This window comes from Saccostrea cucullata, unplaced genomic scaffold, assembly GCF_032062105.1.
Source record: "Saccostrea cucullata isolate Sc308-1 unplaced genomic scaffold, CSIRO_AGI_Scuc_v1 ctg137, whole genome shotgun sequence".
NCBI lineage: Eukaryota > Metazoa > Mollusca > Bivalvia > Ostreida > Ostreidae > Saccostrea > Saccostrea cuccullata.
This window is the reverse complement of record NW_026926990.1, coordinates 38613-64933: the sequence shown is the minus strand read 5'-3', so window position 1 is coordinate 64933 and position 26321 is coordinate 38613. Positions and strand designations below refer to the sequence as shown.

General features: G+C 35.8%; 2 protein-coding genes across 3 annotated transcripts in view; one reads left to right on the top strand and one right to left on the bottom strand.

The window, feature by feature from the left end:
• The first annotated feature begins 39 nt into the window (after positions 1-39).
• LOC134273169 (phytanoyl-CoA dioxygenase domain-containing protein 1-like) lies at positions 40-14901 on the top strand. Of its 2 annotated transcripts, none has more exons than XM_062755341.1 (11): positions 40-107; positions 2562-2670; positions 3601-3738; positions 3966-4112; positions 4522-4625; positions 7391-7442; positions 7566-7633; positions 7997-8063; positions 8175-8287; positions 9825-9924; positions 14015-14901. In XM_062755341.1, exons 2-11 carry the CDS (start codon positions 2578-2580, stop codon positions 14072-14074), a joined length of 942 nt encoding a protein of 313 aa, XP_062611325.1. In that variant the 5' UTR covers positions 40-107; positions 2562-2577; the 3' UTR covers positions 14075-14901. The 2 variants fall into 2 exon arrangements, with proteins under 2 accessions (XP_062611325.1, XP_062611326.1); XM_062755342.1 differs by having other exon boundaries at positions 65-86.
• A 959-nt stretch (positions 14902-15860) lies between these two features.
• The window catches only part of LOC134273167 (microtubule-associated protein futsch-like), a 31317-nt gene continuing 20856 nt past the window's right edge, over positions 15861-26321 (bottom strand). Inside the window, 11 exon segments of the mRNA XM_062755339.1 lie at positions 15861-22181; positions 22353-22486; positions 23592-23796; positions 23919-24049; positions 24246-24438; positions 24573-24715; positions 24825-24932; positions 25070-25146; positions 25370-25514; positions 25789-25891; positions 26058-26207. Of these exon segments, the coding sequence (XP_062611323.1) occupies positions 16999-22181; positions 22353-22486; positions 23592-23796; positions 23919-24049; positions 24246-24438; positions 24573-24715; positions 24825-24932; positions 25070-25146; positions 25370-25514; positions 25789-25891; positions 26058-26207 (6572 nt within the window). The 3' untranslated portion in view covers positions 15861-16998.

Here is a 26321-nt window from a genome sequence, read left to right as displayed (position 1 = left end):
CCGAGGGCGGTAATCTGAACAGCGATTAAATCAAAGCGGGATAACTCTATTGTAAACAATCGCACCTAGCGAGTTGCCTCAAGAGGGTAAAGTACTAGCCCTCAAAGGTGTTTTTATAATTTTATTAAAATAGGCGTTAATTGCATGTTTCTTTTTATAATTTAGCTAAAGATTTTTTAATTGAAATGCAACAATGCATGTTTGGTTAGTGACACGTAAATCAATTTTACACTGTGTGATTTCAAGGACCTATACATGCTATATTACTAAGGCCAAAAAAAAAAATAATAGTCTCGTTTCCTGCTACCAGCCAGAAAAAAATAGGGTAGGTAGGTAGGAAAATTATTTTATTTTTTAATTTTATTTTATTTTTTCCAACGGTATTTTTTTGGATATGAACCAAATTGAACATGTCATAGCTTAGATAGCTAAGGTCAATATCATCTTTCCAAATGAAATTCCATGTCTTTGGATGCACAACTCAAGTGGAATTTTACGAAAGTCCATATTTTAAACATATAATTTTCATGAAACACAACTGAGAATATATATATTTTTTCACTTTTAAAGCATGAAATTTCTAAAAATTTGAATTTTTTCCCCAAAAGCTAAAAAAAACTTTAGGGTTGGGTGCAAAATAATAGGGTAGGTCGGGTAGCAGGAAACAAGACTATTTTTGTCTCGCCTGCGACGAATGTCGCGAAGCGAGACATAGCGACCATAGATTCCGTCGTCGTCGTCGTCGTCGTCGGCGTCCAACTTTTGGTTAACCCAAATGTCAAAGTTTTATAAACTGCAATAACTTTCTCAAATTTTATTCAGTCTTCTTGAAATTTGGACACAATATTCAGTATGGATAAAAATTTATATCCCAAGTATGATTTTGAAAAAAAAAATTCAAATTTTTCCGTATTTTTTCCTTAAGTTGGACTTAGTTTTTTCATGATAATTTATGGTGAAGACCTATATTCCAGCAACTATAAGTTATAGGGATATGATAATTAGTCAGTGGATACATCATGGGTAACCACAAACGTCAGTACCAGAATTAGGTCATCTTGACCTACATTTTTCTGCATGAGTGACTTTGGTTAAATTTTTGGTGGAGGTCCATATCTCAGCATCTATAACTTATAATGGCATGATGATTTGTCATTGTACAGGTTATAAGTAACCAACAACATCAGTACCAGAATTAGGTCATTTTGACCTACATTTTTCTGCATGAATGACTTTGGTTAAATTGATAATGGAGGTTCATATTTCAGCAACTATAACTTATAGTGGCATGATAGTTAGTCAGTGGATACATCATGGGTAACCACAAACGCCTGTACCAGAATTAGGTCATCTTGACCTACATTTTTCCGCATGAGTGACTTTCCATAAATTTATGGTGGAGGTCCATATCTCAGCAACTATAACTTATAGTGGCATGATAATTTGTCAGTGGATACATCATGGGTAACCACAAACGCCTGTACCAGAATTAGGTCATCTTGACCTACATTTTTCCGCATGAGTGACTTTGCATAAATTTATGGTGGAGGTCCATATCTCAGCAACTATAACTTATAGTGGCATGATAATTTGTCAGTCTACACATCATGGGTAACCAACAATATCAGTACCATAATTAGGTAATCTTCACCTACATTTTCTGCATGAATGACTTGATACATATACAGTGGATTTGATTTCAAAATGCAAGTTCAAATTATTGCGACTCATAACACGTTGCAATATTCGCAATAATAAAAACATCACAATAATTTGTGAATTTACAGGGTATATGTATATATATATAAATGCCAATATAATCGCCAAGGGATTAGATATTAAGTCAGCTGTTCCATTTCTTTATTATTGTATTTCAGGATTGTTTCCATTCTTTTACAGATATTTTTGTTACACAGTAGGTAAACATCAGTGTTTTCATTTTAAATGATTTAATACCTGGTGGCAAGATGTTCTTAATATTCTCATAATAAATAATTAACATTTCAAGCAAATATTTCACAAGAGAAATTTCACCCTGATAAATGCTTCAGTTTATCAGACAATCATTTCTTACTAACCACAGCGACAGCAGGCGAGACACAGGGTTGCGGGCAACCCTTATTTATTTTGGCCTAACCCTGACAATTTATTTATTTATTTTGCTAGACCAAAATCTAAATTATAATATGATCTTGTCTCTCTTTCGAGTGTTTGCCTATCTGGAGCAGATTTTTTTTAATGTAAAAAATTAAATGTTTCTCTATGCAAAACTTTGATTATGAGACTTTGGCCATGCTAGCAGGAGGGGTAATTAATGATTTGAACAATTTAAAATCTTCATTATTTAAGGATACTTCCACATATCTATTATAAGATAATAAAACAAGTGTAGATTGAAACTACATCATACATATATTTTAACAATGAACATGATAAACAATTCTTGCTTTTCTCTTGGCAGAGTGCGTGGATGAGCAATGTGGCTCATTGACCACTTCATTGTCTTAATAATAACTATTACCTATAAGTAAACAGGTGACATCAATAACTTTTTTTTACAGGTTGTGATTCAGAGCCATGTCACCTCCTGCACCAGTTGAGATCAGACCTGGGGTTCCAGATTACAGTACTGTACATGAACCTCTGGGAGAATTGTTTGAACCTATTACAGTAAGTGTTCATATATACTTACGGTACAGTACATAAACCTCAGGGAGAATTGTTTGAGCCTATTACAGTAAGTGTTCATATACACTTACAGTACGTACATGAACCTCTTGGAGAATTGTTTGAACCTATTACAGTCAAACAAGTGTTCATATTACAATACGGTACATGAACCTCTTGGAGAATTGTTTGAGCCTATTACAGTAAGTGTTCATATTACAGTACAGTACATGAACCTCTTGGAGAATTGTTTGAACCTATTACAGTAAGTGTTCGTTTGATAATACAGATTATTTTCCACAAGGAATGTGCAGTATTATTTATACTTGGGGTAGGGATGGGTTAAATAAAAATAAATAAAGCATTAAACAGTCTTCGACAAATCCCGGGAGTCCAATGCCCGGGACCTGGTAAAATTGGAAGCGGGCTTGTGGAAGTTGCACACTTACAAGCCCGAAGGGCATGTAAATTCTAAGGCATAAGCCTTGGTATAATCAAATGAAATAAGACCAATAACATTAAATGTACTTTTAAGTCTTTGATTTTCCATTTAAAGTGAAGTTTAAAATAAAATTTTACTGACAGTTTATTTTACCGCGATTTCCAAGGAACTCTTCTGCAAAGGAGACACAAAAAGTGTACAGGTTGAAAACAAATGTCGAGACAATGAATTGACAGAATGGATTTCAGATCATTTCCTTGGCATGAAAAGGCAAATAAGAATAATATAACTTGATTAAATTCTGGGCATGTAAATATTTGTTCGGGCTAGCGTAATTGGTGATAACACCTGCCCGAAGGGCATGTGCTGAAAAAAAAAATTTGACGAAGACTGATTAAATTGACTGTTGTCACTGAACAATATGCCATGCATAGGTATTTTTTTAAAATAAACAAAAAGTGACATGAAACTTACACATTTCTTTGCTTCAGAATCCAGAGGGATGGAAAAAGCACCTGCTACCAGGGGACAAGGTAGACCAGTTCTGGAGAGATGGATTTCTACTTAATGTCCCCCTGCTGTCTCCAGAGCAGTGTGACAGGATACTAGAGGACTACAAGATCTTCACCGTGAGTCTATCATCATTATACAATGTATAAGTTTGCTACTGGTAAATCATATACATAAACCGCAGAGATCAATCAAACTTCTGGATCTAATTTATGTTTTACAGTTTTTGTGCATATAGTCTGAAAGGGGAATTACTAGTTTAATGAATATCTGCATAAAAGAAAGGTAATATGGATTATTTTTTCATGCCCTTTGACATGATATAAATGGGCCTTTATTCTTGTAGGGTGAAACAACACATCCTGGCATGGACATGATGTATGAATACCATAGTAACCAGAGTGGTGACCCCAATAATGTCCTGATTCATGCGTTAGGACACTGGAGACTGACCAAGCTGTTCCATGACCTTGCCTTCCTCCCTCAAGCTGTGGTTTGTACATGTATTTCATTATAAAACATGTTTTTGCAAAACCAGAATTCTAGTTACTATAAATCTAACATTATTGTCCAGATAAAATTTTCACCTTTTTATGTTTCAATTGTATTATTATTTTTTCTTAATTCATATAAAATAATGCTTATGGTTTTCTAAAAAGAGTCTTATTCATTTGAAATGGAAAAAATTTAGCACATGTGGCAAAATTTGGCATAAAAGCTCTTCTATAAATAATCCTAGAGTTATCTCTCTTATCAGAGGGGCAAAGAACCTTAACATCCATTTTAAATTTACATAAATAGCTAATATATACTTTTTACATACCAGAAAAAACATCACATAAATATGGTTTGTAGATAGATCTCTGTTAAGAGATATGATAATTAATGTTTTGTATAACCAGGTTCCTACTTCACAATTACTTGTGAAGGACAAAACACTACCTGTGAGGTTTTGGCATGATCAGTTGTTTGCCAAGCCTGCTCAACATGGTGGCTGTGTGGCATGGTAAGCCAGCTAGCAATCCCCCAACTAGCAACCAAGTGTAGCTTAAAATGGTGCTGTCGCAGAAATTGCATTGTTGCTAACAACTTTTTTCCTCGTTTTGTGCTCCAAAGAAGAATTTGCTATTTTTAAAATTATTTTTCCACTAAAATTGGATATATTTATATAAATATCCCACTTTGACTAAGTACATCAAAGTAATTAAGAAAATGAAAATAAGTGGTTCGTGGCAATTAATATTCACAAGTTCAAGTAAGTCGTTGAAACTTCATTTAAAAAATATTTCTCACACATAATAAAAGTTGGTACAGTATCCTTTTAGATATTGTTGTACTCAGTGGATCTGTTAGGAAAAAAGGTTGGGATACTTACTTGTATATTTTCCATTTGCTTCCTTCCTTACAGAAGCCTTTAGCTACATGTGTTTTCCCATGTATTGTTCAAGTGAAAAATCTGAAAGTGCTGTACACAACTTTATCTTTAGTACAGTTGTGTTTTTAGCTCACCTGAGCCGAAGGCTCAAGTGAGCTTTTCTGATCACATTTTGTCCGTCGTCTGTCTAGCTGTCTGTCTGTCCGTCCGTCTGTCTGTCCGTCTGTAAACTTTTCACATTTTCGACTTCTTCTCAAGAACCACTGGGCCAATTTTGACCAAACTTGGTACAAAGCATCCTTGGGTGAAGGGGAATTTAAATTGTTAAAATAAAGGGCCAAGTCCCCTCACAAGGGGAGATAATCAAGAAAAGACAAAAATAGGGTGGGGTCATTAAAAAAATCTTCTTCTCAAGAACCACTGGGCCAGAAAAGCTGAAACTTATGTGGAAGCATCCTGGTATAGTGTAGATTTTAAATTATTCAAATCATGACCCCCAGGGGAAGGGCGGGGCCACAATGGGGAATCAAAGTTTTACATAGAAATATATAGGAAAAATCTTTGAAAATCTTCTTCTCAAGAACCACTGGGCCAGAAAAGCTGAAACTTATGTGGAAGCATCCTTGGGTAGTTTAGATTCTAAATTGTTCAAATAATGACCCCCGGTGGAAGGACGGGGCCACAATGGGGAATCAAAGTTCTACATAGAAATATATAGGAAAAATCTTTGAAAATCTTCTTCTCAAGAACCACTGGGCTAGAAAAGCTGAAACTTATGTGGAAGCATCCTGGGGTACTGTAGATTCTAAATTGTTCAAATAATGACCCCCAGGGGAAGGGCGGGGCCACAATGGGGAATCAAAGTTTTACATAGAAATATATAGGAAAATCTTTAAAAATCTTCCTCTCAAGAACCACTTGGCCAGAAAAGCTGAAACTTATGTGGAAGCATCCTCAGGTAGTGTAGATTCTAAATTGTTCAAATCATGACCCCCGGGGGAAGGGTGGGGCCACATTGGGGAATCAAAGTTTTACATAGAAATATATAGGAAAAATCTTTGAAAATCTTCTTCTCAAGAACCACTGGGCCAGAAAAGCTGAAACTTATGTTGAAGCATCCTGGGGTAGTTCATCGTCGCAAACCACGGCCAAAATGTACGATCCTCTCCCAATCTGGCCGTGGTTGAACGAGGAGAGAATTCTTCGTAGCTCATTAAAATATTGACCAATGCGAGTAAAGCATAGTCGGAAGATGAACTTTATCGCGACCTTTCCATATCCAATCACAGTAAAGGAAATTTTTCTTGTGTACTGTTGACGTCAGTTGTTGATTTCAATTGCGATGGAAACAAAACATGCCACTGACTGAATATGACGTCACAATAGAGAGGCGTAAATATTCATGATTACGACACTTTTTGTGATCAAGCAGCCACGGGTAGGAGAGAGCTATATGCGGACTCCGGACCGTGGCTTGAGACGGTGGGGGTAGTTTAGATTCTAAATTGTTCAAATCATGACCCCCAGGGGAAGGGTGGGGCCACAATGGGGAATCAAAGTTTTACATAGAAATATATAGGGAAAATCTTTGAAAATCTTCTTCTCAAGAACCACTGGGCCAGAAAAGCTGAAACTTATGTTGAAGCATCCTGGGGTAGTGTAAATTCTAAATTGTTCAAAGCATGACCCCCGGGGTAAGGCTGGGGCCACAATGGGGAATCAAAGTTTTACATAGAAATATATAGGAAAATCTTTGAAAATCTTCTTCTCAAGAACCACTGGGCCAGAAAAGCTGAAACTTATATGGAAGCATCCTGGTATAGTGTAGATTCTAAATTGTTCAAATCATGACCCCCAGGGGAAGGGTGGGGCCACAATGGGGAATCAAAGTTTTACATAGAAATATATAGGAAAATCTTTGAAAATCTTCTTCTCAAGAACCACTGGGCCAGAAAAGCTGAAACTTATGTGGAATTATCCTCAGGTAGTGTAGATTCTAAATTGTTCAAATCATGACCCCCGGGGGAAGGGCGGGGCCACAATGGGGAATCAAAGTTTTACATAGAAATATATAGGAAAAATCTTTGAAAATCTTCTTCTCAAGAACCACTGGGCCAGAAAAGCTGAAACTTATGTAGAAGGATCCTGGGGTAGTGTAGATTTTAAAATGTTTTAATTATGATCAGTGGGGTAGGGTGGGGATGCATTATGTATTACAAGGAGGAAATCTGGTAAAGAACAAAATGGTCAAAGCTTCTCAGGTGAGCGATGTGGCCCATGGGCCTCTTGTTTTATATGAAACTAAAGCTTTATACTGTCACGCATATCACTGCAACACACAATTATATCCGTATGTTTTAGTCATCTGAACTAATCATCTTGTATCTCAATTTCAGGCATCAGGATTACTCCTATTGGACTAGGACACAGCCAATGCAGCATCTTACTGTAAGTTTTCATTGAGAAATAGTAAACACTTTCTGCAGTGAATACAGTACTGCCTTTATTGTTCTGAAAAACTTTGTCATGTACAGAGATTTCTTTTAATTTGTTTAATGTATTGATTCCTAGATACACATTGCCCTGGAAGATCAAACCAAAGAAAATGGCACATTGTACTACATACCAGGCTCACACAGGTAGTTCAATCTTTTTTTAGCTCGGTTTCATTATTTAGGGAAAAAGTATGTGATCAACACTTTACATGAATAACAACCTGCATGAAAGTCTGAAAGTTTGGAATATTTACTATCCTTTTTTCCCCATAATTTTCTGTCTGTCTATTTCTCATCTGTGCATTTTCCTGAAGCAATGTTTTAAAATGCCTCTCACTGTCAAATTAAGAAACAGGCTTCATGACATCAACTTTTTCTTAAAAGAGTTCTATTTCCATAACTTACCATTATGTTTTTATTGAAAACAACCCTTAAATATTTGAAAGTTAGTATTAGTCCTGTGCATCTCGTAACTGTTATGTTATTGTTAGTATTTGTTCTCTGCAGATGGACAAGAGATGGAAATCCTTTACCAGTCACTGATTTCGATTTTAAAGACATGGAATCCATTATGGTTTGTACATGTACACATTTTATACTGGTAGTTTTACTTTGTTTTACATGCATTGAAAATCCATCTCTGGAAACAGTGTGTTTTTGATTCTCAGTCTTTTTTTCTTTGAAGACTGTGTTAACAGAGGAAGAAAAAAAAGAATTCCAGCCCATACCATCCATGCTAAAGAAAGGAGAAGCCAGTTTCCATCATGCGATGGCTGTTCATGGTTCCTATGGTAACAGGTAGTTAACCAGGCCTTTTGTCACATTGTTTGGTGGTGAATATGATTTTTATTTAGATAAAGTCTTTGTTCCACAGGTATTTGTAGGACTCCACTTAAATTATAATAACAGGCAAAGAAAATGTTGGCCGGACAGGGACTTGAACCAAGGACCTCCGGCAAACCATGTGGGTGCCCTTCCATTGAGCTTTGGGCCGACATAGCCAATTCCTAGTCCACTCTTTCCCCCTTTTCTTTTGCAGTTTTCCATCCTGAAGATCTCACTGAGACTTTTCTAAACCCTCCATTTTTTTTTTTCATTGGGAGCTAAGTATTAAAATTGGAGAAAAATGTTGGCCTGACAAGGGTTTAATCTTGCACTTCCAGCTATCTGCATTACAAAATCGTGTAGTTATTCCAATATTTTTGTGCATAGTATATCCTTGCCCAAGACACTCGCATTAAAGATCTAACAGATTCATAAAATTTTAACCCTATCTAAAATTCTCTCCTTCCTTCCAAAACTGCCTTTTAGGTAACTATTATATCTAGGGATGTCAAAATTGTCAATAATTGATATTCGAATATTCGATAAGAGTATTCGAATATATTCGAATATTCGATAAAATCAGTACATTCTGCATTATTAAATATATATCTTCACTCTCCTGTCAAGCAGTATAGGTTTTATGCCATTATTTTAGAATAAAAACTCGTGTAGAGTTCGAAAAATGCTCTACAATTATATATAGTTAATAAAATTATTGAATTGTATACATTTAAAATGAAATGGTTGGTTTTAGAAAATTAAAAACATTCTTTAATATATTCTAGATTAATTGATCTTCTTACTAAAGTCTACACTGATAATTCCTACAAATCTATACCAAACAGAACAATTAGCTAACGGTGAAATATTAAAAGCAATGACGTTTTGCTAATTATAATTTCCTGATAATGATTTTTAATGATATTTACATAAACAAGAAGTCCGTGTGTTTACTGTAAAACTTGGTCCTTACAACAATACAAGCTGATTGTTAGTACTAGTAACTTTTATACCACTAATTAAGTGAACAAATAAATAAAATAAATAAATTACTCTTATGGATACACCCTTCACGCCTTTAAGGTAATCCAAGAGGAGTGTTTTTTTTATTTTGTAAAAATTTGATTCAATTTCTAATAAAATTTGCCAGGTTTTTCTCCCTTTTTAATGCTTGTATACTTAAAAACGAATATTCGAATCACAAATTTATATTCGAATATCAACTCATCGAATGAATATTCGAATATTCGAATATTCGTTGACATCCCTAATTATATCAAGTTAATTTAGATTATGAACATTGTTCAGCAGCCCAGAATGAAAAAAAGGGGATGGGGACTGCATGTCATTGTGCTTTGTTTTCAACTGTGTACTAGATGTGTGAGAATAAGTTGGAAATGTTTTGAAATTTCATATAAAATTGTCAATGTATTTTTAACCAAAGTCTCATAATTATCTTGTTAAAGCTATTTGTACATTGTTGAGGAAAGAGAAGACTTTAACCTTACAGGTCAGATGGTCCAAGAAGAGCCAGTGTCCTGAACTACTTTGCTGATGGCACAATATCTAACACAGACGATGAACTTCTCAAAGGCATCACAATTCCTACGGTAGGTCAGTCGGAATATTGATGTAATGCTGTCTAGGAGTACCATGGTGTATCTCTCTTGACAGCTATGACAATGCCTGAGGTTTTCAGGCCCCCTTTTGCTATCTTTGTTAGCTCTACTGGTCAGAGACCAGAAGAGCTTATGCGATAGTAATGCGTCCGGCGTCCGTCCGTCTGTCTGTCTGTCTGTCTGTCTGTCCGTCTGTCTGTAAACAATTTTTCAAAACGCTACTCCTCCTACAGTTTTGGTCTGATTTCAATATAACTTGGCACACAAGTAGACTACACTAAGATACATAGAATAGTGCATCGGTTTTTAATTTCGATGAACGGTGTTGCCATGGTTACTTAAAATAGAATTTTCTGTGAAATTCCTTCAAAACGCTACTCCTTCTACATTTTTCGTCTGATTTCAATATAACTTGGCACACAAGTAGACTACACTAAGATACATAGAATAGTGCATCGGTTTTTAATTTCGATGAACGGTGTTGCCATGGTTACTAAAAATAGAATTTTCTGTGAAATTCCTTCAAAACGCTACTCCTTCTACAGTTTTGATCTGATTTTAATATAACTTGGCACACAAGTAGACTACACTAAGATACATAGAATAGTGCATCGGTTTTTAATTTCGATGAACGGTGTTGCCATGGTTACTAAAAATAGAATTTTCTGTGAAATTCCTTCAAAACGCTACTCTTCCTACAGTTTTGGTCTGATTTCAATATAACTTGGCACACAAGTAGACTACACTAAGATACATAGAATAGTGCATCGGTTTTTAATTTCGATGAACGGTGTTGCCATGGTTACTAAAAATAGAATTTTCTGTGAAATTCCTTCAAAACGCTACTCCTCCTACAGTGTTGGTCTGATTTTAATATAACTTGGCACACAAGTAGACAACACAAAGATACATAGAATAGTGCATCGGTTTTTAATTTCGATGAACGGTGTTGCCATGGTTACTAAAAATAGAATTTTCTGTGAAATTCCTTCAAAACGCTACTCCTCCTACAGTTTTGGTCTGATTTCAATATAACTTGGCACACAAGTAGACTACACTAAGATACATAGAATAGTGCATCGGTTTTTAATTTCGATGAACGATGTTGCCATGGTTACTAAAAATAGCATTTTCTGTGAATTCCTTCAAAACGCTACTCCTTCTACAGTTTTGGTCTGATTTCAATATAACTTGGCACACAGGTAGACTACACTAAGATACATAGAATAGTGCATCGGTTTTTAATTTCGATGAACGGTGTTGCCATGGTTACTAAAAATAGAATTTTCTGTGAAATTCCTTCAAAACGCTACTCCTCCTACAGTGTTGGTCTGATTTTAATATAACTTGGCACACAAGTAGACTACACTAAGATACATAGAATAGTGCATCGGTTTTTAATTTCGATGAACGGTGTTGCCATGGTTACTAAAAATAGAATTTTCTGTGAAATTCCTTCAAAACGCTACTCCTCCTACAGTTTTGGTCTGATTTCAATATAACTTGGCACACAAGTAGACTACACTAAGATACATAGAATAGTGCATCGGTTTTTAATTTCGATGAACGATGTTGCCATGGTTACTAAAAATAGCATTTTCTGTGAATTCCTTCAAAACGCTACTCCTTCTACAGTTTTGGTCTGATTTCAATATAACTTGGCACACAGGTAGACTACACTAAGAAACATAGAATAGTGCATCGGTTTTTAATTTCGATGAACGGTATTGCCATTGTTACTAAAAATAGAATTTTCTGTGAAATTCCTTCAAAACGCTACTCCTCCTACAGTTTTGGTCTGATTTCTATATAACTTGGCACACAAGTAGACTACACTAAGATACATAGAATAGTGCATTGGTTTTTAATTTCGATGAACGGTGTTGCCATGGTTACTTAAAATAGAATTTTCTGTGAAATTCCTTCAAAACGCTACTCTTCCTACAGTTTTGGTCTGATTTCAATATAACTTGGCACACAAGTAGACTACACTAAGATACATAGAATAGTGCATCGGTTTTTAATTTCGATGAACGGTGTTGCCATGGTTACTAAAAATAGAATTTTCTGTGAAATTCCTTCAAAACGCTACTCCTTCTACAGTTTTGGTCTGATTTCAATATAACTTGGCACACAAGTAGTCTACACTAAGATACATAGAATAGTGCATCGGTTTTTAATTTCGATGAACGGTGTTGCCATGGTTACTAAAAATATATTTTCTGTGAAATTCCTTCAAAACGCTACTCCTCCTACAGTTTTGGTCTGATTTCAATATAACTTGGCACACAAGTTGACTACACTAAGATACATAGAATAGTGCATCGGTTTTTAATTTCGATGAACGGTGTTGCCATGGTTACTAAAAATAGAATTTTCTGTGAAATTCCTTCAAAACGCTACTCTTCCTACAGTTTTGGTCTGATTTCAATATAACTTGACACACCAGTAGACTACACTAAGATACATAGAATAGTACATCAGTTTTTAATTTCGATGAACGGTGTTGCCATGGTTACTAAAAATAGAATTTTCTGTGAAATTCCTTCAAAACGCTACTCCTCCTACAGTTTTGGTCTGATTTCAATATAACTTGGCACACAAGTAGACTACACTAAGATACATAGAATAGTGCATCGGTTTTTAATTTCGATGAACGGTGTTGCCATGGTTACTAAAAATAGAATTTTCTGTGAAATTCCTTCAAAACGCTACTCCTTTTACAGTTTTGGTCTGATTTCAATATAACTTGGCACACAAGTAGACTACACTAAGATACATAGAATAGTGCATCGGTTTTTAATTTCGATGAACGGTGTTGCCATGGTTACTAAAAATAGAATTTTCTGTGAAATTCCTTCAAAACGCTACTCCTTTTACAGTTTTGGTCTGATTTCAATATAACTTGGCACACAAGTAGACTACACTAAGATACATAGAATAGTGAAATGGTTCTTGATAAGTACAAACCAGTAGAGCTACAGTCTCGACAGAGACTTCTGGTTTTTCTTCATGCAAGAGTGCATGAACATTTGAACACTTTCAGCTTCTCTGGCATTGCAGAACCAATGTCAACCAATTTTGGCTTTATAGCATCTATGGGCAAAGGGGAACAAAATCATTGAATTTTATCATATCTGAACGTAGGGACTGAAACAATTTAATGCAATCTATAAAACCTTCCTTTATTCCTGGATATCAAATACAATTTTAATTAGTCAAACTGTTGGCTTGGTTGTAAAAGGCAACAAGAAGTCCTCTCAAAATTTTGATATTCATGGCCCCCGTATCATTGGTTCTGGTTTTAGGGTTGGTTTTACTCGATCATAATGAAAATGGATAAAACCTTTAATAAAAATGTTCCTCCTTCCCCCAGTATATTTAGCAGACTAACTTGTTGCATTACAATAAAAAAGTGCCCCCATTGGTTTGATTCTGGAGCTAGAGTGGGGCTTTATTTGTAATTGAGTGAAAATGCATTAGGTTTTTTAAAAATCTTTTTCTCCACTCCTAGATATTTAGAACATACACTGAGTACATGGGTTTGATGAGCAAGTGTACTTCTTCCAAAATTGTGAATTTCATGGCCTCTAGATCAGGGTTTTGGATTAAGGATGGGGGCTCTATTGATCAAATAGTAAAAATGCATGAATTCTTTGAATACCTTCTCTTTTTTTAAGTATTCAGCAGAGAAATAAAATACATGGTCATGATAAGCCAGAGTGCCTCATCCAAAATTGTGAAATTAGTAGCATTTGTTCTAGAGTTAGGGGTGGCTCTATTGATATTGTGTGGAAATATTTACTCTGCTTTATCAGAAGTTGTTCCCCTTTATTCACTAGTGATAAATCAATGTAGGGGTATAATTCAGTTTCAGCTGATTTTTGTATTACATGTATAATTTATTTACTAGTCACAGATATTGTATAGGGTTTTATTATACTCAGATGACCATTAAGGCCCTTGGGCCTCTTGTTTACCGATGTATGGAGGCCTATCATATTTTGCTTTTCTTTCATTCAGTAAAGAGTGCTCTACTCACCAAACTCATACTCAGGATTTTTCTTTAATATTTTTTCAGGGTAGAAAAATGGAAGGACAATTTTTTCCACTTGTGTTTGATCCAAAGTGGATGGAATGATTCCAATAAGTGAGCTAACAAAGGAAGAAACTGACAATTTATAGCTTTGACTGTAGACATTTGATTACTGTAAATTAAGAAATTTCAAATATGTAAAGAAAACAATCTTGTTGGAAAAAAAATAAGAAAATAATTAAGGCATGTACACAGAAATGCAGGATTCCTCTAGGAATCATATTGTCCATCCTGTCAATCACTCTTTTGGTTTGATATTACATGTATTTCAATATACCCGGTGGTGTTTCGATTCTTGCATGGAGGTACTTTACTATAGGAATAAAACAAGTAGAGAGTGTAGTGTCATATCACTTTGTCTGTGTTTGAATAATAATTAGCTCAAAGCATTTTCAGTATAATATTCTCATGTTTAACACAGAACTTTATTATCAGAGAAAAGCTAAAATAAATAAATTTAAGGGTTGATAGAATGTATAGATGTTCATCTTTTGTTTACTTTGTGAAAAAAAAAATCTTTTAATTTTTTACATACACTTTTATATCTTCTTTCTGTGCAGTATATGGCTTTGTACTTTGGATACCCAAAACATGTATATCTTATTGATATAACATCTTTAAAATCAAGAAGCAATGAAACAATGAAAACTAGTATTATTATATTATATTAATATTATAGCTGGTTATGAAGTTATATGTTACCCCAAGTATGAGAGCCTGAGAGATGTTCAATCAAAATGTTCTCTAATACATGTATTTTATTGCTGGCTTTTTGTTTTGTTTTTCTGTTTTATACAGAATATCTTTATAAGTTACTTATGATTTCATATTGATTATGAACAAAATAAAACTTATAAATATGCCCAAGCCTTCCAGATTGTGTTATGTAATCAATGAAATGTGTTTGTTCATTAACATGGAATAAGTTGTTTTCATACACAGGTTTAAATTTTTTCTGCTGTGGTTGTATCCATTATTTCCTATAAATTACAAAATGTGTGTGGAAGCATCCTGGGGTAAAGTAGATTTTAAATTGTTAAAATCATGACCAGGAAGGGGGATAAGGTGGGGTTACAAAAGGTATTACAAGGGGGAAATCTGGTAAAGAACGGCATCACCAGTTAATCTGGTGAGCAATGGGGCCCATGGGCCTCTTCTTTTTTGACGGGATTTTTTTAAAAAGGCAAATCATACAGAGAGGTTTATCGAGATAAAAACTATTCCCCAACTATTTAGAATTTCAAAATAGATATACTGGTCGTAAAAATGTTTGATCTTTATATGGCCTTGAATTTCCCTATGATACTGACCATATTTCTGTAGAGTTTGCTGTCCAAGAAGCCAGTTCTACAACTTGACACAGACACGCATCATCATGAAAGCATTCTTCCTGTTTAGCCGTGCCAGGACTTTGAGTTATTGTTAACTTGTGCATAATTATTTAAATTTTGGAAACCAGGAATCGAATAGTAAAGCACATCTAGTGCATATATGCTTGTAATGAATAAATGCTTAAATAGCAAAGTGGTTTTCATTCCTTGTACTCTTGAAACATATCTCGATTGTAATGAACTTCATGGTTATAACGAATTATGCTTGTGACATTTTACAGTCAAATGGTACTTGTTAAATTGCAGTCATAACTAAGTTCACTGCTGTAACTGTCTGTGATCAGATCTTTAGACCCTATAATCAATACATGTACATGTACTCTTCTTTCTGTAACAAGACGTGTGTGGGTCAGTAGACATAACTCTAGCTACTCTAAAGACAAACTGCCCTAATCTAATTTTGTAAGAGCCCAATCTCACTGTAGTAAAATAAAATAAACTTCTGCTTTGTACTGTTTTATTAATCACCATTTTATTGCCTGTAAATGAGGTTTTATAGATGAAGTATGGAAGAGAAAATAAATATTATGCTATAAATCCCTTTCTCCACATTGGGATCCTGCCTGAAGCACTTATTAGAGTACTTGTACTTAAACAATACACCAAAGTGCAAATAATTATTAACACCCTGTTTCTGCAAATAAAAATCACACCAGCAAGCTCTCCCATTCTAGACATGAACAAATGCACACTTGAACAGATTCCTAATAATTCGATGATAATGAACAACTTACATGAGCAGTAATTTGTTCATACTTGAAACAAGCCATGAACAAGAAGAGATTTCACTGCTCCTAAGTTAGCCACTACATGATTTTTCAAACTTCATACACTAACAACAAATTATACAACCACACAAATACAACCAAAAATTAAAAATAAAAACTGCTGGTGAATTGAGGATTCATTGCCATTATATACAGATACAGGGATTTACAATGACACAATATAATATGCAACCGTGTCTCTAACAAAATACATTAGATAAACAAAAATAAATAAATACTGACTAGATATATATATATCTTCATTACTAACCATATTGTATGTATACTTGTATTATTGTAAATCATGACAAATAGTTAGCTGTCATGTTACACTGTCAGATCTAATGATGCTTGCACTGCCTCGACATTACATGGTACAAAGCTGCATTATTAATTGAATTCCAATAGATGACCAAGATGGAGTGATTTTAAAACGTTTGATCTACTGCTTAAAGCAATAGGGCAGTGAGTAGCCTACTGGCAAATATAAACTAGTCATAGCATGGCAAAAATACTGAATAAAACAATGCATCAATTACCCACAATACATGTACATTAATCAAAATGCAATGAAATTTTACATGGGAATGGGAATACAGCATTTCACTATAAAAATTTATTGTTATTGCACATTGCCACTAAGTTTTGTATTGAAACAGTAAACAAATAAAAATGATCGTGTTTGATGAAATAGTTTCTTAAAGGCTGAATACTGAATTAGAAACTTTAACTTTAATTGTTCAATCAGCCTGGTCCCTACTACATTAAATATTAGCATCTAAGCATTGTGGATTAAACGTTAGTAACTCTCTTAATTGTTTTTGACACTGTAAAATGGTTTGGGACCCATCCTGACAGGCTGTGGTGTGCTGATTCCTTCCAATGTAGATAGGACACTTGTTGAGGGCAACTCCAGACTGTGACGGACGTTGACAAGAGTGAGTGATTCCGAGGATCGGGAATTGGAACGACCGAGTCCTAATGTTGGCGACTCACTGTGAACTCTCTGTCTGACATTACTCCTGGGTTCCTCCTCATTACCTTCCCGCTTACTTTCGAAAAATTGCATCAATTCTTTAATGCTCCCCCTTCTTTTGAGATGAGAGGCAGTTTCTTCTAGGGATTGAGAATGTTCCAGAGTTAGAGACCGGCTCATCATATCCTCAGAAGCATTCCCTCTGGATGCCCCAGGAGAAGTTGTGTTTAACACGGAACAAGATTTGGTCATCCTTTCACTTTTCTCTGAGCTCACCACAACCTTATTTTTTCCAGACGAGTCTTGGGTAGATGTAAAAGATTGATTGTGACTTTGAAAAGAGACGTGCCTTGTTCCTCTTGGAGAGCCATCAGATTTCACCCTCAGGATTACTGGTGAATTTTCTCCTGAGGACTGATGATGTCGAATGCTTCTCGGTGAACTTTCTTCAGAACAACGTCGGATTCCCCTAGGTGAATCATCAGATGAAATTTGGCTGAAAGGTGAGGAGTCTCTCTGAGATTTTGGTGAGCTCTTAGAACTGAGAGATCCTTCCCTAGCAAATTTGGGAGATCCATCAACAGATCTGGGTGAGGACCTTGTTCTCTGGTCTGACTCACACATAGAAGATTCACTTCCAGTCCGTGTTCTTGAAACACTTCTATGTTTAGGTGGTTTACCAATTCCTACAGATCTATCAATTTTTTCACTTTTTATTCCCATGCTTTTTGAAAATTGGAATTCATATCCCACATCAGTAGAAATGCTTCTCCTATTCCCAGGAACATTAAAACTGTCTGACACAGCACTACATGCACCAAAATGTTGTTCATGACACGACTGTTCAATCTGTGATAAGGATTTTTGCTTTCCAAATGAGGCTCTGGCATTCACAACCCTATATGAGTCACAAGGATTCTGCTGATTAGGCAAACAAACTAAACTCTCTTGGGAAGAGGGATGTGGTTTTTTGTGTTTTTCACTTTCTTGACATGATTTTTCAAACAGTTCCTTCAGACTTTGCAGTTTTGCTGACTTGTGAGCTTTGGTGAATCTGACATCTTCTGTTTGATCAGTGTCGTCTGCTGTAAAATTATCATGTCGAGAGGATGCCAACTGTAGAACAGATTCATCAAGAGAACTACGATTTGGAGGGTCTTCTAAGGAAGAGAAGTTTCCGCCTCTCTCTGCCACAGATTTATGTTGAACTCTACTTACTAATTTACTTCTAGTAATATTGGATTTAATGTCATCAACGAAAACATCATCATTCAAGTCAGAAACATCAACCAACTCCAGTGCTTGCTTGCGTTCTGTTCGTTTAGGCAAAGGAACAGGTGCCTTCTTCTTGAAGCTGGCTCTGTGCTCCACAATCACTTCATTCTCTCCCCTCTCTGAGCTGCCTTCACTTGACAGTGTTTCTTTCTTGGATTTCATAACAAATGGCCGACGGACCTCCAGAAATTCCTGTTCAGGAGGCGGAAGTTGTGGAAGTGGTCCCTCGGCACCACCGCAGACATCAGTTTCCATGGCAGTCTCTGTTTCACGAGAGGGAATGAAGCAGGCATTTTGGTTTAATGAAGATTGAAGAGTCATATTTAATTCTTTGTCTGCATTGATTGCATTCTGAGCCTCTTCTTCAGAGTTATCAATGTGTTTCACCATTTGACTGTAAGGTTCAATCTGCTCCACAACAAATGGCTCAGCAGTTATCAATGGCCCTTGTGATAACATTTGTATGTCTTCTGCTGGCCTTGTTATTGAGGTATACCCTGATGCAATCACTGAAGCTTCAACCTCCATCCCATGTGGATGATCATATCTTTCGTCAATTCCTAGATGATCTGGGAATTCATGGTGTCCAGATGGTACATCATCATTTAATGAAGAACAGGTATCCTGACCCTTCATTGCTTTAAATCTGTCTTGCATTCTCTCTCTCATTTCGTTGCTCAGATTCTGGTGTGTAGGGATTCCAAAACAACTCTCATTTATATCTATTTCATTCATCATACTGCTATGCCCTCCAAATGGAGTCACATCAGTGTTATGCATACTTTCCATTTCAGTGTTATCCATTCCATATGACATGGGTTCAGAATTGTCATAATAACTATCGGACAAATTTACAGGAAAGCTTGCTTCACCTCCCAGTAAATCATTCCTATTACTGGCATTATCACTTTTATCACAGGTAAGCTTGGAAGCACCTGTTATTGGAACTTCATCAGTGTTTTCAAACTTCGGAAATCCAGAGAGTTCCAGAGGAGGCAAGACTGGCATGTTTAACACAACTTCTTTTCCATCTATTTTGTGAACTTTGTTCATTTTTTGCCCACTTTCAGATTTGTCCATTTTATGTTGAATCTCAATTCCACTCCTTTCTGCCAAGTGCCCCACAGCCCTATTGTAGCTATCAGTCCTACATATACTGATCTGATTGTCAATACTTTCTTCATGCACCACCAGACTTGCCCCTGATTCACTCAAATGCATCTCTGAACTTGAAGAAGTGTCACAACTACCCTGTGTTACAATACTACAATGCTTAATTTGAGGGAGGTCACAGTCAGTCAAACATTTCTTTATCATGGGTTTTTCCTCCACTACTGTTCGTTCGTCTGTACTGCACTCCGGAGTTCGTTCTCTGTGATGCGTTGATTGTGGAACATCCATGACAGCAGGCATTGTTGCAGACCTCTTTAACAAATGCTTATCATCAGAATGAACGCTGTCTTTATTATCATTTAATCTACACACATCTCCAGTTGGTGCTAGCTGGTTTTTCCAAAGTTCATTAAAATTTGATAGATCATGCAGCTTTCTATCAAAGGAGTCTTGGCTTTCCTGGTTTGAGGGAACTTGTGTGGGTGGAGTTGATTTGACTTTTATTTTGCCCTGAGGTTTGTTTGGAGACTTGTCCAAGCCAGCCATAGCTCGAAAATCTTGATTTAGACCTGCTAAATCTTCCCACCTTGGCTGGTTTCTTGGAGAACGTGGACTAGACGTAGATTTAGAGTCTGTGCTTGCTGAGGAGAGAAGTAAATGAGGAAAGTCTCTTTTAGCAGATTGTTTTGGAACAGCAGACTGAGAATTTTCAGGTCTAGATGACTGTTTAAGTCTGGCTTCAGGACTTGAAAGACTAGACACAGTAGAAGAGGAAGAATTAGAGTCAGTTCTTGTCAATGTCTCCCTCTTCATTCCTTGCTGTGCAAGAAAATACAGATCATCATCAGACAAATCAAAAGTAACTTTTCCTCTCCTGGATAATTTTCTTTGTTGTGAATCATATTCAAACGGCTGATCAGGACTAGTTGGGCTCATCATTGGTGAAATGAAGCCCCCGCGAGCAGCGCCAGGGCTAGACATTGGGCTGTCCTGTGGGCAAGGCTGTGTGGGGGTGTTTGGTTGTGAACGCTTTAGGCGTCTCTGAACTGGACTTGTGAGTGGTGAACTTCCTGTCCTCCCCATGGTTGGACTTGACACAGGGGACATGGTGGGCAGTGAAGAAGCATATCCTTTCTGGTTATGTCTGGGAGATTCTTGAGGTGAGAATATTCTTGACTCTGATGTTGCACTATGAACTTGCTGTACAGAGGAGAATGCGACAAGATGTTCTTCAGGCGTTTGTGTTTTTGAGTGTTGTGATGAGGATGAAAAGTTTGTAGATTCAGCAGATTGCCCAACATTCAGTGAGAAATTATTGTCTTTGGCACTACGTAATGGAGCACGAATTAATCTAGGGGTTTCTACTACTTGCACCTCAGCAGCAGGCCTGTCTACAAATGTATTCGAGTCTTGACTGGCAGATTCATTAATACTGGTTGCAATCTCTTCCTTGAAATCACCTGAATCAATAGACAGACTTTTCTCCTCTTTTAGTTTTTTGGCTTTTTGGACTTCCTTCTTGAAAGCCTGGTCAATTTGAGCATTTATCTCTATTAATGTTCTAGTGAGTGGAGATTCAGTCAGACTGTCTAGTGAGGCACTTCTTCGCTTTCGATCCATCCCACTACTGTTCTCCTCACTGAAACTGTCAATAGAAGTGGACACTTCACTCAGTGTTATGGAGGATAACAAATCTGTCTGACTCCCAGAAGTCAAATTCTCCAGCGATTTCTGAATATCCGAGGGAACACTTAAACACTTTGACATCTTAGATTGTTCCTCAGTTCTCGATTGATGAAATTCCACAGAAGAAAATTTTGTTTCACTTTCACTATACGAATACGATGTTACACTGTTATTAGCAGCTTGGTTGATAGATTTGAGATTTGTAGCCTGATCAATGGATTGGAGCAGATCTGAGTCATCCGAGGGAAGATAAAACATTCCACTGTCAACATTGTCATAACTGTCAGATAAACGGTTCACACTTTCCTCCGCCCTCAAGCTAGAGGATAACTGAGTATTGTTCACTTCGTTTTCGCTACTGTCGGTGATTTCTGCGTAGTCGTGATGCCTGGAGAAGTAGTGCTGTTGTGGAGGTTCATCTGGAGTTGTAGAGGGGGTGGAAGATGAACTGCTCAACCAATTCTTCCTTCGAGCTCCTGGACTCTCTGGTAAGTCTATCACTTCCTCTTTCTTTGTAGATTTACAACTTTTGTCTATGATTCGTTTATGCTCCTTAGGAGATGCGGACATTTCTTTTGAATCTCTTTGAGGTGATTTAGAGTGCCTCCCTTTATGGCTGTCAGGACTCTTGCCCTTTTGATCAATGGGTCTTAACAAGTCTTTGTCATCCATATGTAACACAAACTTTTCTGCGTCAATGGAAGATGACATGAGATTCTCCCTCAGTCCCTCTGTCCCCCGATGCTCAATTTCTACGACACTTTGTGAGATGCCTTTATGTTTTGACATTTTTGGACTTCGGCTTTTTTCTCGAGATTCATCCATTTTTGGACTTAGTGGTGCTGAGGGTGTCCTTCGATGAGATACCACTCTCCGCTTTGGCTCAGAGCGAACAAAATTCTGCTTCTGTTTTCTTTTATCTGGATTTTCATTTTCAATACCATCTGCAAAAATATACAAATACATTACAAAATCTGTTTGTTTTAGATTTCAAAATCTGTTTGTTTTAGAGCACAATCATTCTGCATCTTCTGTTTAAAAGTATTTGAAAATTGACATGTACCAGACGATGAAAATAATTATTTGTCAATTTATATTGAGATAATATTTCATACCTTTTGAGTTATCCACATCAATAGCCATCTCTCTAGATCCAGCCACAATATAGCTAGGGTACTTAATCTCCTCGGTATGGATAAGATTCCTTGGAGACTCAGAAGAAAGAGATCTCTTGTGTCCCAAAGGACGTCTCTAAACACTAAATTTTAACAAAAGAAAAAAAAAAGTTATGATATAAACTAGGGATGTCAACGAATTGTGTCCTTTGACTGGGAATAAGATTTGATCTTACCAAAAAAAAAAAAAATTAAAGGACGTAGTTTTATTGTGTGAAAATTACAATAGCGAAACTCTTCATTTTTATACCATATATAACTTACATTAACTTCAGTGTTTAATAGATAAAATGTTTTCAATTTTTAAAATTCCTACAATAAACACTAAATTTTAACAAAACAATATATGAAAAAAAAATTCTACCGTCTTCTTACCAGAGGGGGCATCTCAAAATGCAAAAAAATTAGCAAATTTTACTTTTTTTTTTACAGAGTACTACAAAATATGACGGACACAATGGATTCACATGAAAACATTATAAAAATATCGGAGATATTCTAAAATTTCTATGTTTTAAATTTCAAGAGCATATATTTATTTCTTTTTCTTTAATAATATTTTTATCACCCCTTTCTTTAAGAGCTAAAGATTATCATAACGTCAAAAACACACTGCAACGATCAAAATCGGTTAAAAAATCAGTTGTATTACATTTTTATACCTATAATTTCTTAATTTTGATTAATTTTAATAATCAAGCGAAAAAATTTGCATTAAAACAGTAAATACGCTTCATTTTACTATGATGCACAAAATATTGCGCAATGAAAACTATAGTCGGCCCCCTTAAATATGTGAAGGTTGTAACTATTAGAATAAATTATTCTTTGATCATTTAATTAGTGGTATAATAGTGCCGAGTACTTACAATCAGTTTATCAGGAAATTAATTAGCTAAAATTAATTGATTTTAATTTTTTCTTCAGTAGATGATTGTTTAGCGTGGTAAAGATTTGTAGGAATGATTAGTTTAGACTTTGGTAAAACGATCAATTAATCTAGAACATACTAAAGAATCTTTTGAATTTTCAAAAACAAATTTTCATTACATTTTGGATCTTTACTCTTCATATATTCTGTATAATTTTAAAAATATAATTACTTTGCATTTACAATCCTCTTTTTGGTGCTGTCGGTGGAGGAGGATAATGCAAAATATTTTCAGTTTATCGGAGGACAATTATTGACAATTTTGCAGGGACATTTTCATCAGCATGTTCTCGTCGACTAGCCTGGACATCCTCTTGGTGCTGTCAGTGGAGGAGGATTGCTGGAGGACCAGCAGGGACTCAGCACTCTTAGCCCCCCTCAGTCGCCGCCTCTTCCACGTCTGTACGTCTTCCTCTGTTATAGCCTTCCTCTCCATCCCAGTACCCAGAGATTCTATAAAATGATAATTTTTAATTTAAGATAGTCTTTATAGTAAACCTGCAAGCTTCTATTTTGCATTTGTTAATTATCTTTTGATTTGTTATCAGGCTCTATGTATTAATTAGTTCTCTTACGTGACAATCCACTTTTGTGGTTTTTGTGCTTCATACTGCTTTGTCGATTTCCCTTTGAGAATATGGACCTCCATCCACTAGGAGACTTTTTTGTTTTTAAATTCCCAACTTCCTTCAAAGGAACTTTTTTTCTGTGAAAAAAAAGACACAAAAGTTAAATTGGCAACCAAAGTTTCATCTGCATTTTCAGCAAGTTTGATGTTTATTAAAAGGTTCATCTTTAAAACCTACTGATATATTATCAAGCATATGGAAGGAAATATTTCCTCAGTAATTACATGTTCACACAGAATTATTTGGTCATTAAGAAATAACATCTTAATATACCTGTAGCCTGGTAGATCCAGGACTGTGTGGTATTTCTCAGGTAAGCCTTTCGGCCCACTGCCCACGTCTATGTACTTCTGGTGTGGGGGACGTAGGCTTGCTGATAAAGCCCTCTCTCTGGCTTCTTCTAAGGTTATCAGCTTTGTTGGAGTGGAGATTGCCAGGGATTTGGGTCTAGGCTTTTTCCTCAAAGCTAAAAAAAATAATTCATAGATAATTTAAAAAACATTTTTCTAATTCACAAAATGTATGCTTACACAAATTATCATAGATGGTTACTAATGTACAGGTTTGTGTCATTTAGAATAAAATATCATTTTTCTTTACGTTTCAGATCTGGTGAGGAATATGAGGGTAGTTTGTCACTAAAGATGAGGTCAGCATACACAATCAGACACTCAGTGACCACTGCCTGGATCCCCACACCCTGTAAAGCTGCTGCCCCTCCCCCACACTCCAGCTCCTTAGACCTGTGTAAAAAATAGACAGTTAACTTCACTGTATATCAGCATGTGTATTTAATCATGTTTGAAGATTCTGAAATCTCTCAGAAAATTAGAATTAAAATATATGGTGTACCTGAGAAGATTAGGGGCCCACACTATGGCCAGATTCTTGGAATGCATACCAGTTTCTTTGCCAAATGCTGCAACTTTAGCTAGGTGGCGCATTAGGAACTCAGTTGTCCTGTTTTACATAAAATCATTCTCAATTGTTACCAAAAATGATATACAGTGTTCATTTTCAAGTAAACAGGAAAGATAAAAGCTTTGTTCTCTCTCACTTTTATAATCTAATTCAATTTTTTTCCAGTTAAGACCAACCTGTAGTGAGGGGGTGGAAGTTGTTGGACAACATCATGGATCTTCCACAATTTATTGTCTTCATCTCTGACAGCTTCCTATGAAAATGTAGATTAATATGCATAATTTTCAAGTGGAAATGTGACAACTTTAAGGAACTTTCAAACAATTCTTTATTTTCATGGTCAATATAATGTCTGCTTTTACATAGTATATTCTTGTTCCGCTTAGTATCAAAAACAAAACTGCACTCAAAAATGAAACTTCTCAAGATTAAGAATTTGTGACTATGAAAAAGTTGTCGCAACCAAGCAAACTTACAGCGAACTTATCATACAGTTGATAGGTCAGGAGGGGGTTGGGCAGCTCCCTGAAGTACATTTTGAGTAGGGAGCTGATACAGTGTATATCTTGCAGGTAAATCTCTTCTGTTAGGTCAGGAACTCTGTCCTCATCAAAGGCCAACCTTTATATGACAAAAACAAATGTGAATATTCATGTCTGAATATTTTATCTCGAATTTATCAAGCTGTAAGATTTGCACTCAAAATTAAGTGCAGTAAAAGTCATTAAGTCCATTAACCAGATTATCTGTATTCTGAATCCTGGTCTATTACAATGTAAACTTTAAATCCCTTTAATAAATTCAATTTTTTAAAATGTTGTGTAATCTGGTCAATTTCTCTATAACCAGTAGTTTCCATATTGGACAATTTATGCTGTAAATGCATGTGATTTACCTTAATTTTTGAATGTTGGATGTGATTCCAGAGAGTCTGTAGATGCCATCTACAATTCCCATCTCCTCAATAAAGTCAGAACAACACTTAAGTACCAAGGGAACTGTAATAGAAGTGAAAAATTACTTCAGTATTATTTTTTGAGCAGTTGTAGTAATGCACTGTCTGAAGTTTATTGAGTAAACTAACTTCATATCTTCATTTTAGTAGACTTGACCATTGAGTCTCAAATTACATTCATGTGTAAGTTTAATTTTGAGTACACTCACCATCATGTCCTGAGTTGAGCAGGTGCTCACCAAGATCACAACCGAACACTCGCTCCTTGACAATACCAGACTGTTTTAACTGGTTACGAGGGGGACGTGTGGAGAAAAACATCCGCAGAAAAGTTAAAAATTTTCCATGCTTACGCACTACTGTAAAATATAAAAAGATATGCATTATCAAGAAATTTAATCGAGTACTATGACTTCACAATAATTTCTGCGCATGGTCAATATGACAGGTAGAGATGCCTGGAAATTATAAAA

Excerpts from the sequence above, each read along its gene's own strand:
- LOC134273169 (XM_062755341.1), top strand. The coding sequence starts at position 2,578 with ATGTCACCTCCTGCACCAGTTGAGATCAGACCTGGGGTTCCAGATTAC. Across the intron at positions 7,443-7,565 it reads AGCCAATGCAGCATCTTACT|ATACACATTGCCCTGGAAGA; the intron begins GTAAGTTTTCAT and ends ATTGATTCCTAG. Across the intron at positions 7,634-7,996 it reads TACATACCAGGCTCACACAG|ATGGACAAGAGATGGAAATC; the intron begins GTAGTTCAATCT and ends TGTTCTCTGCAG.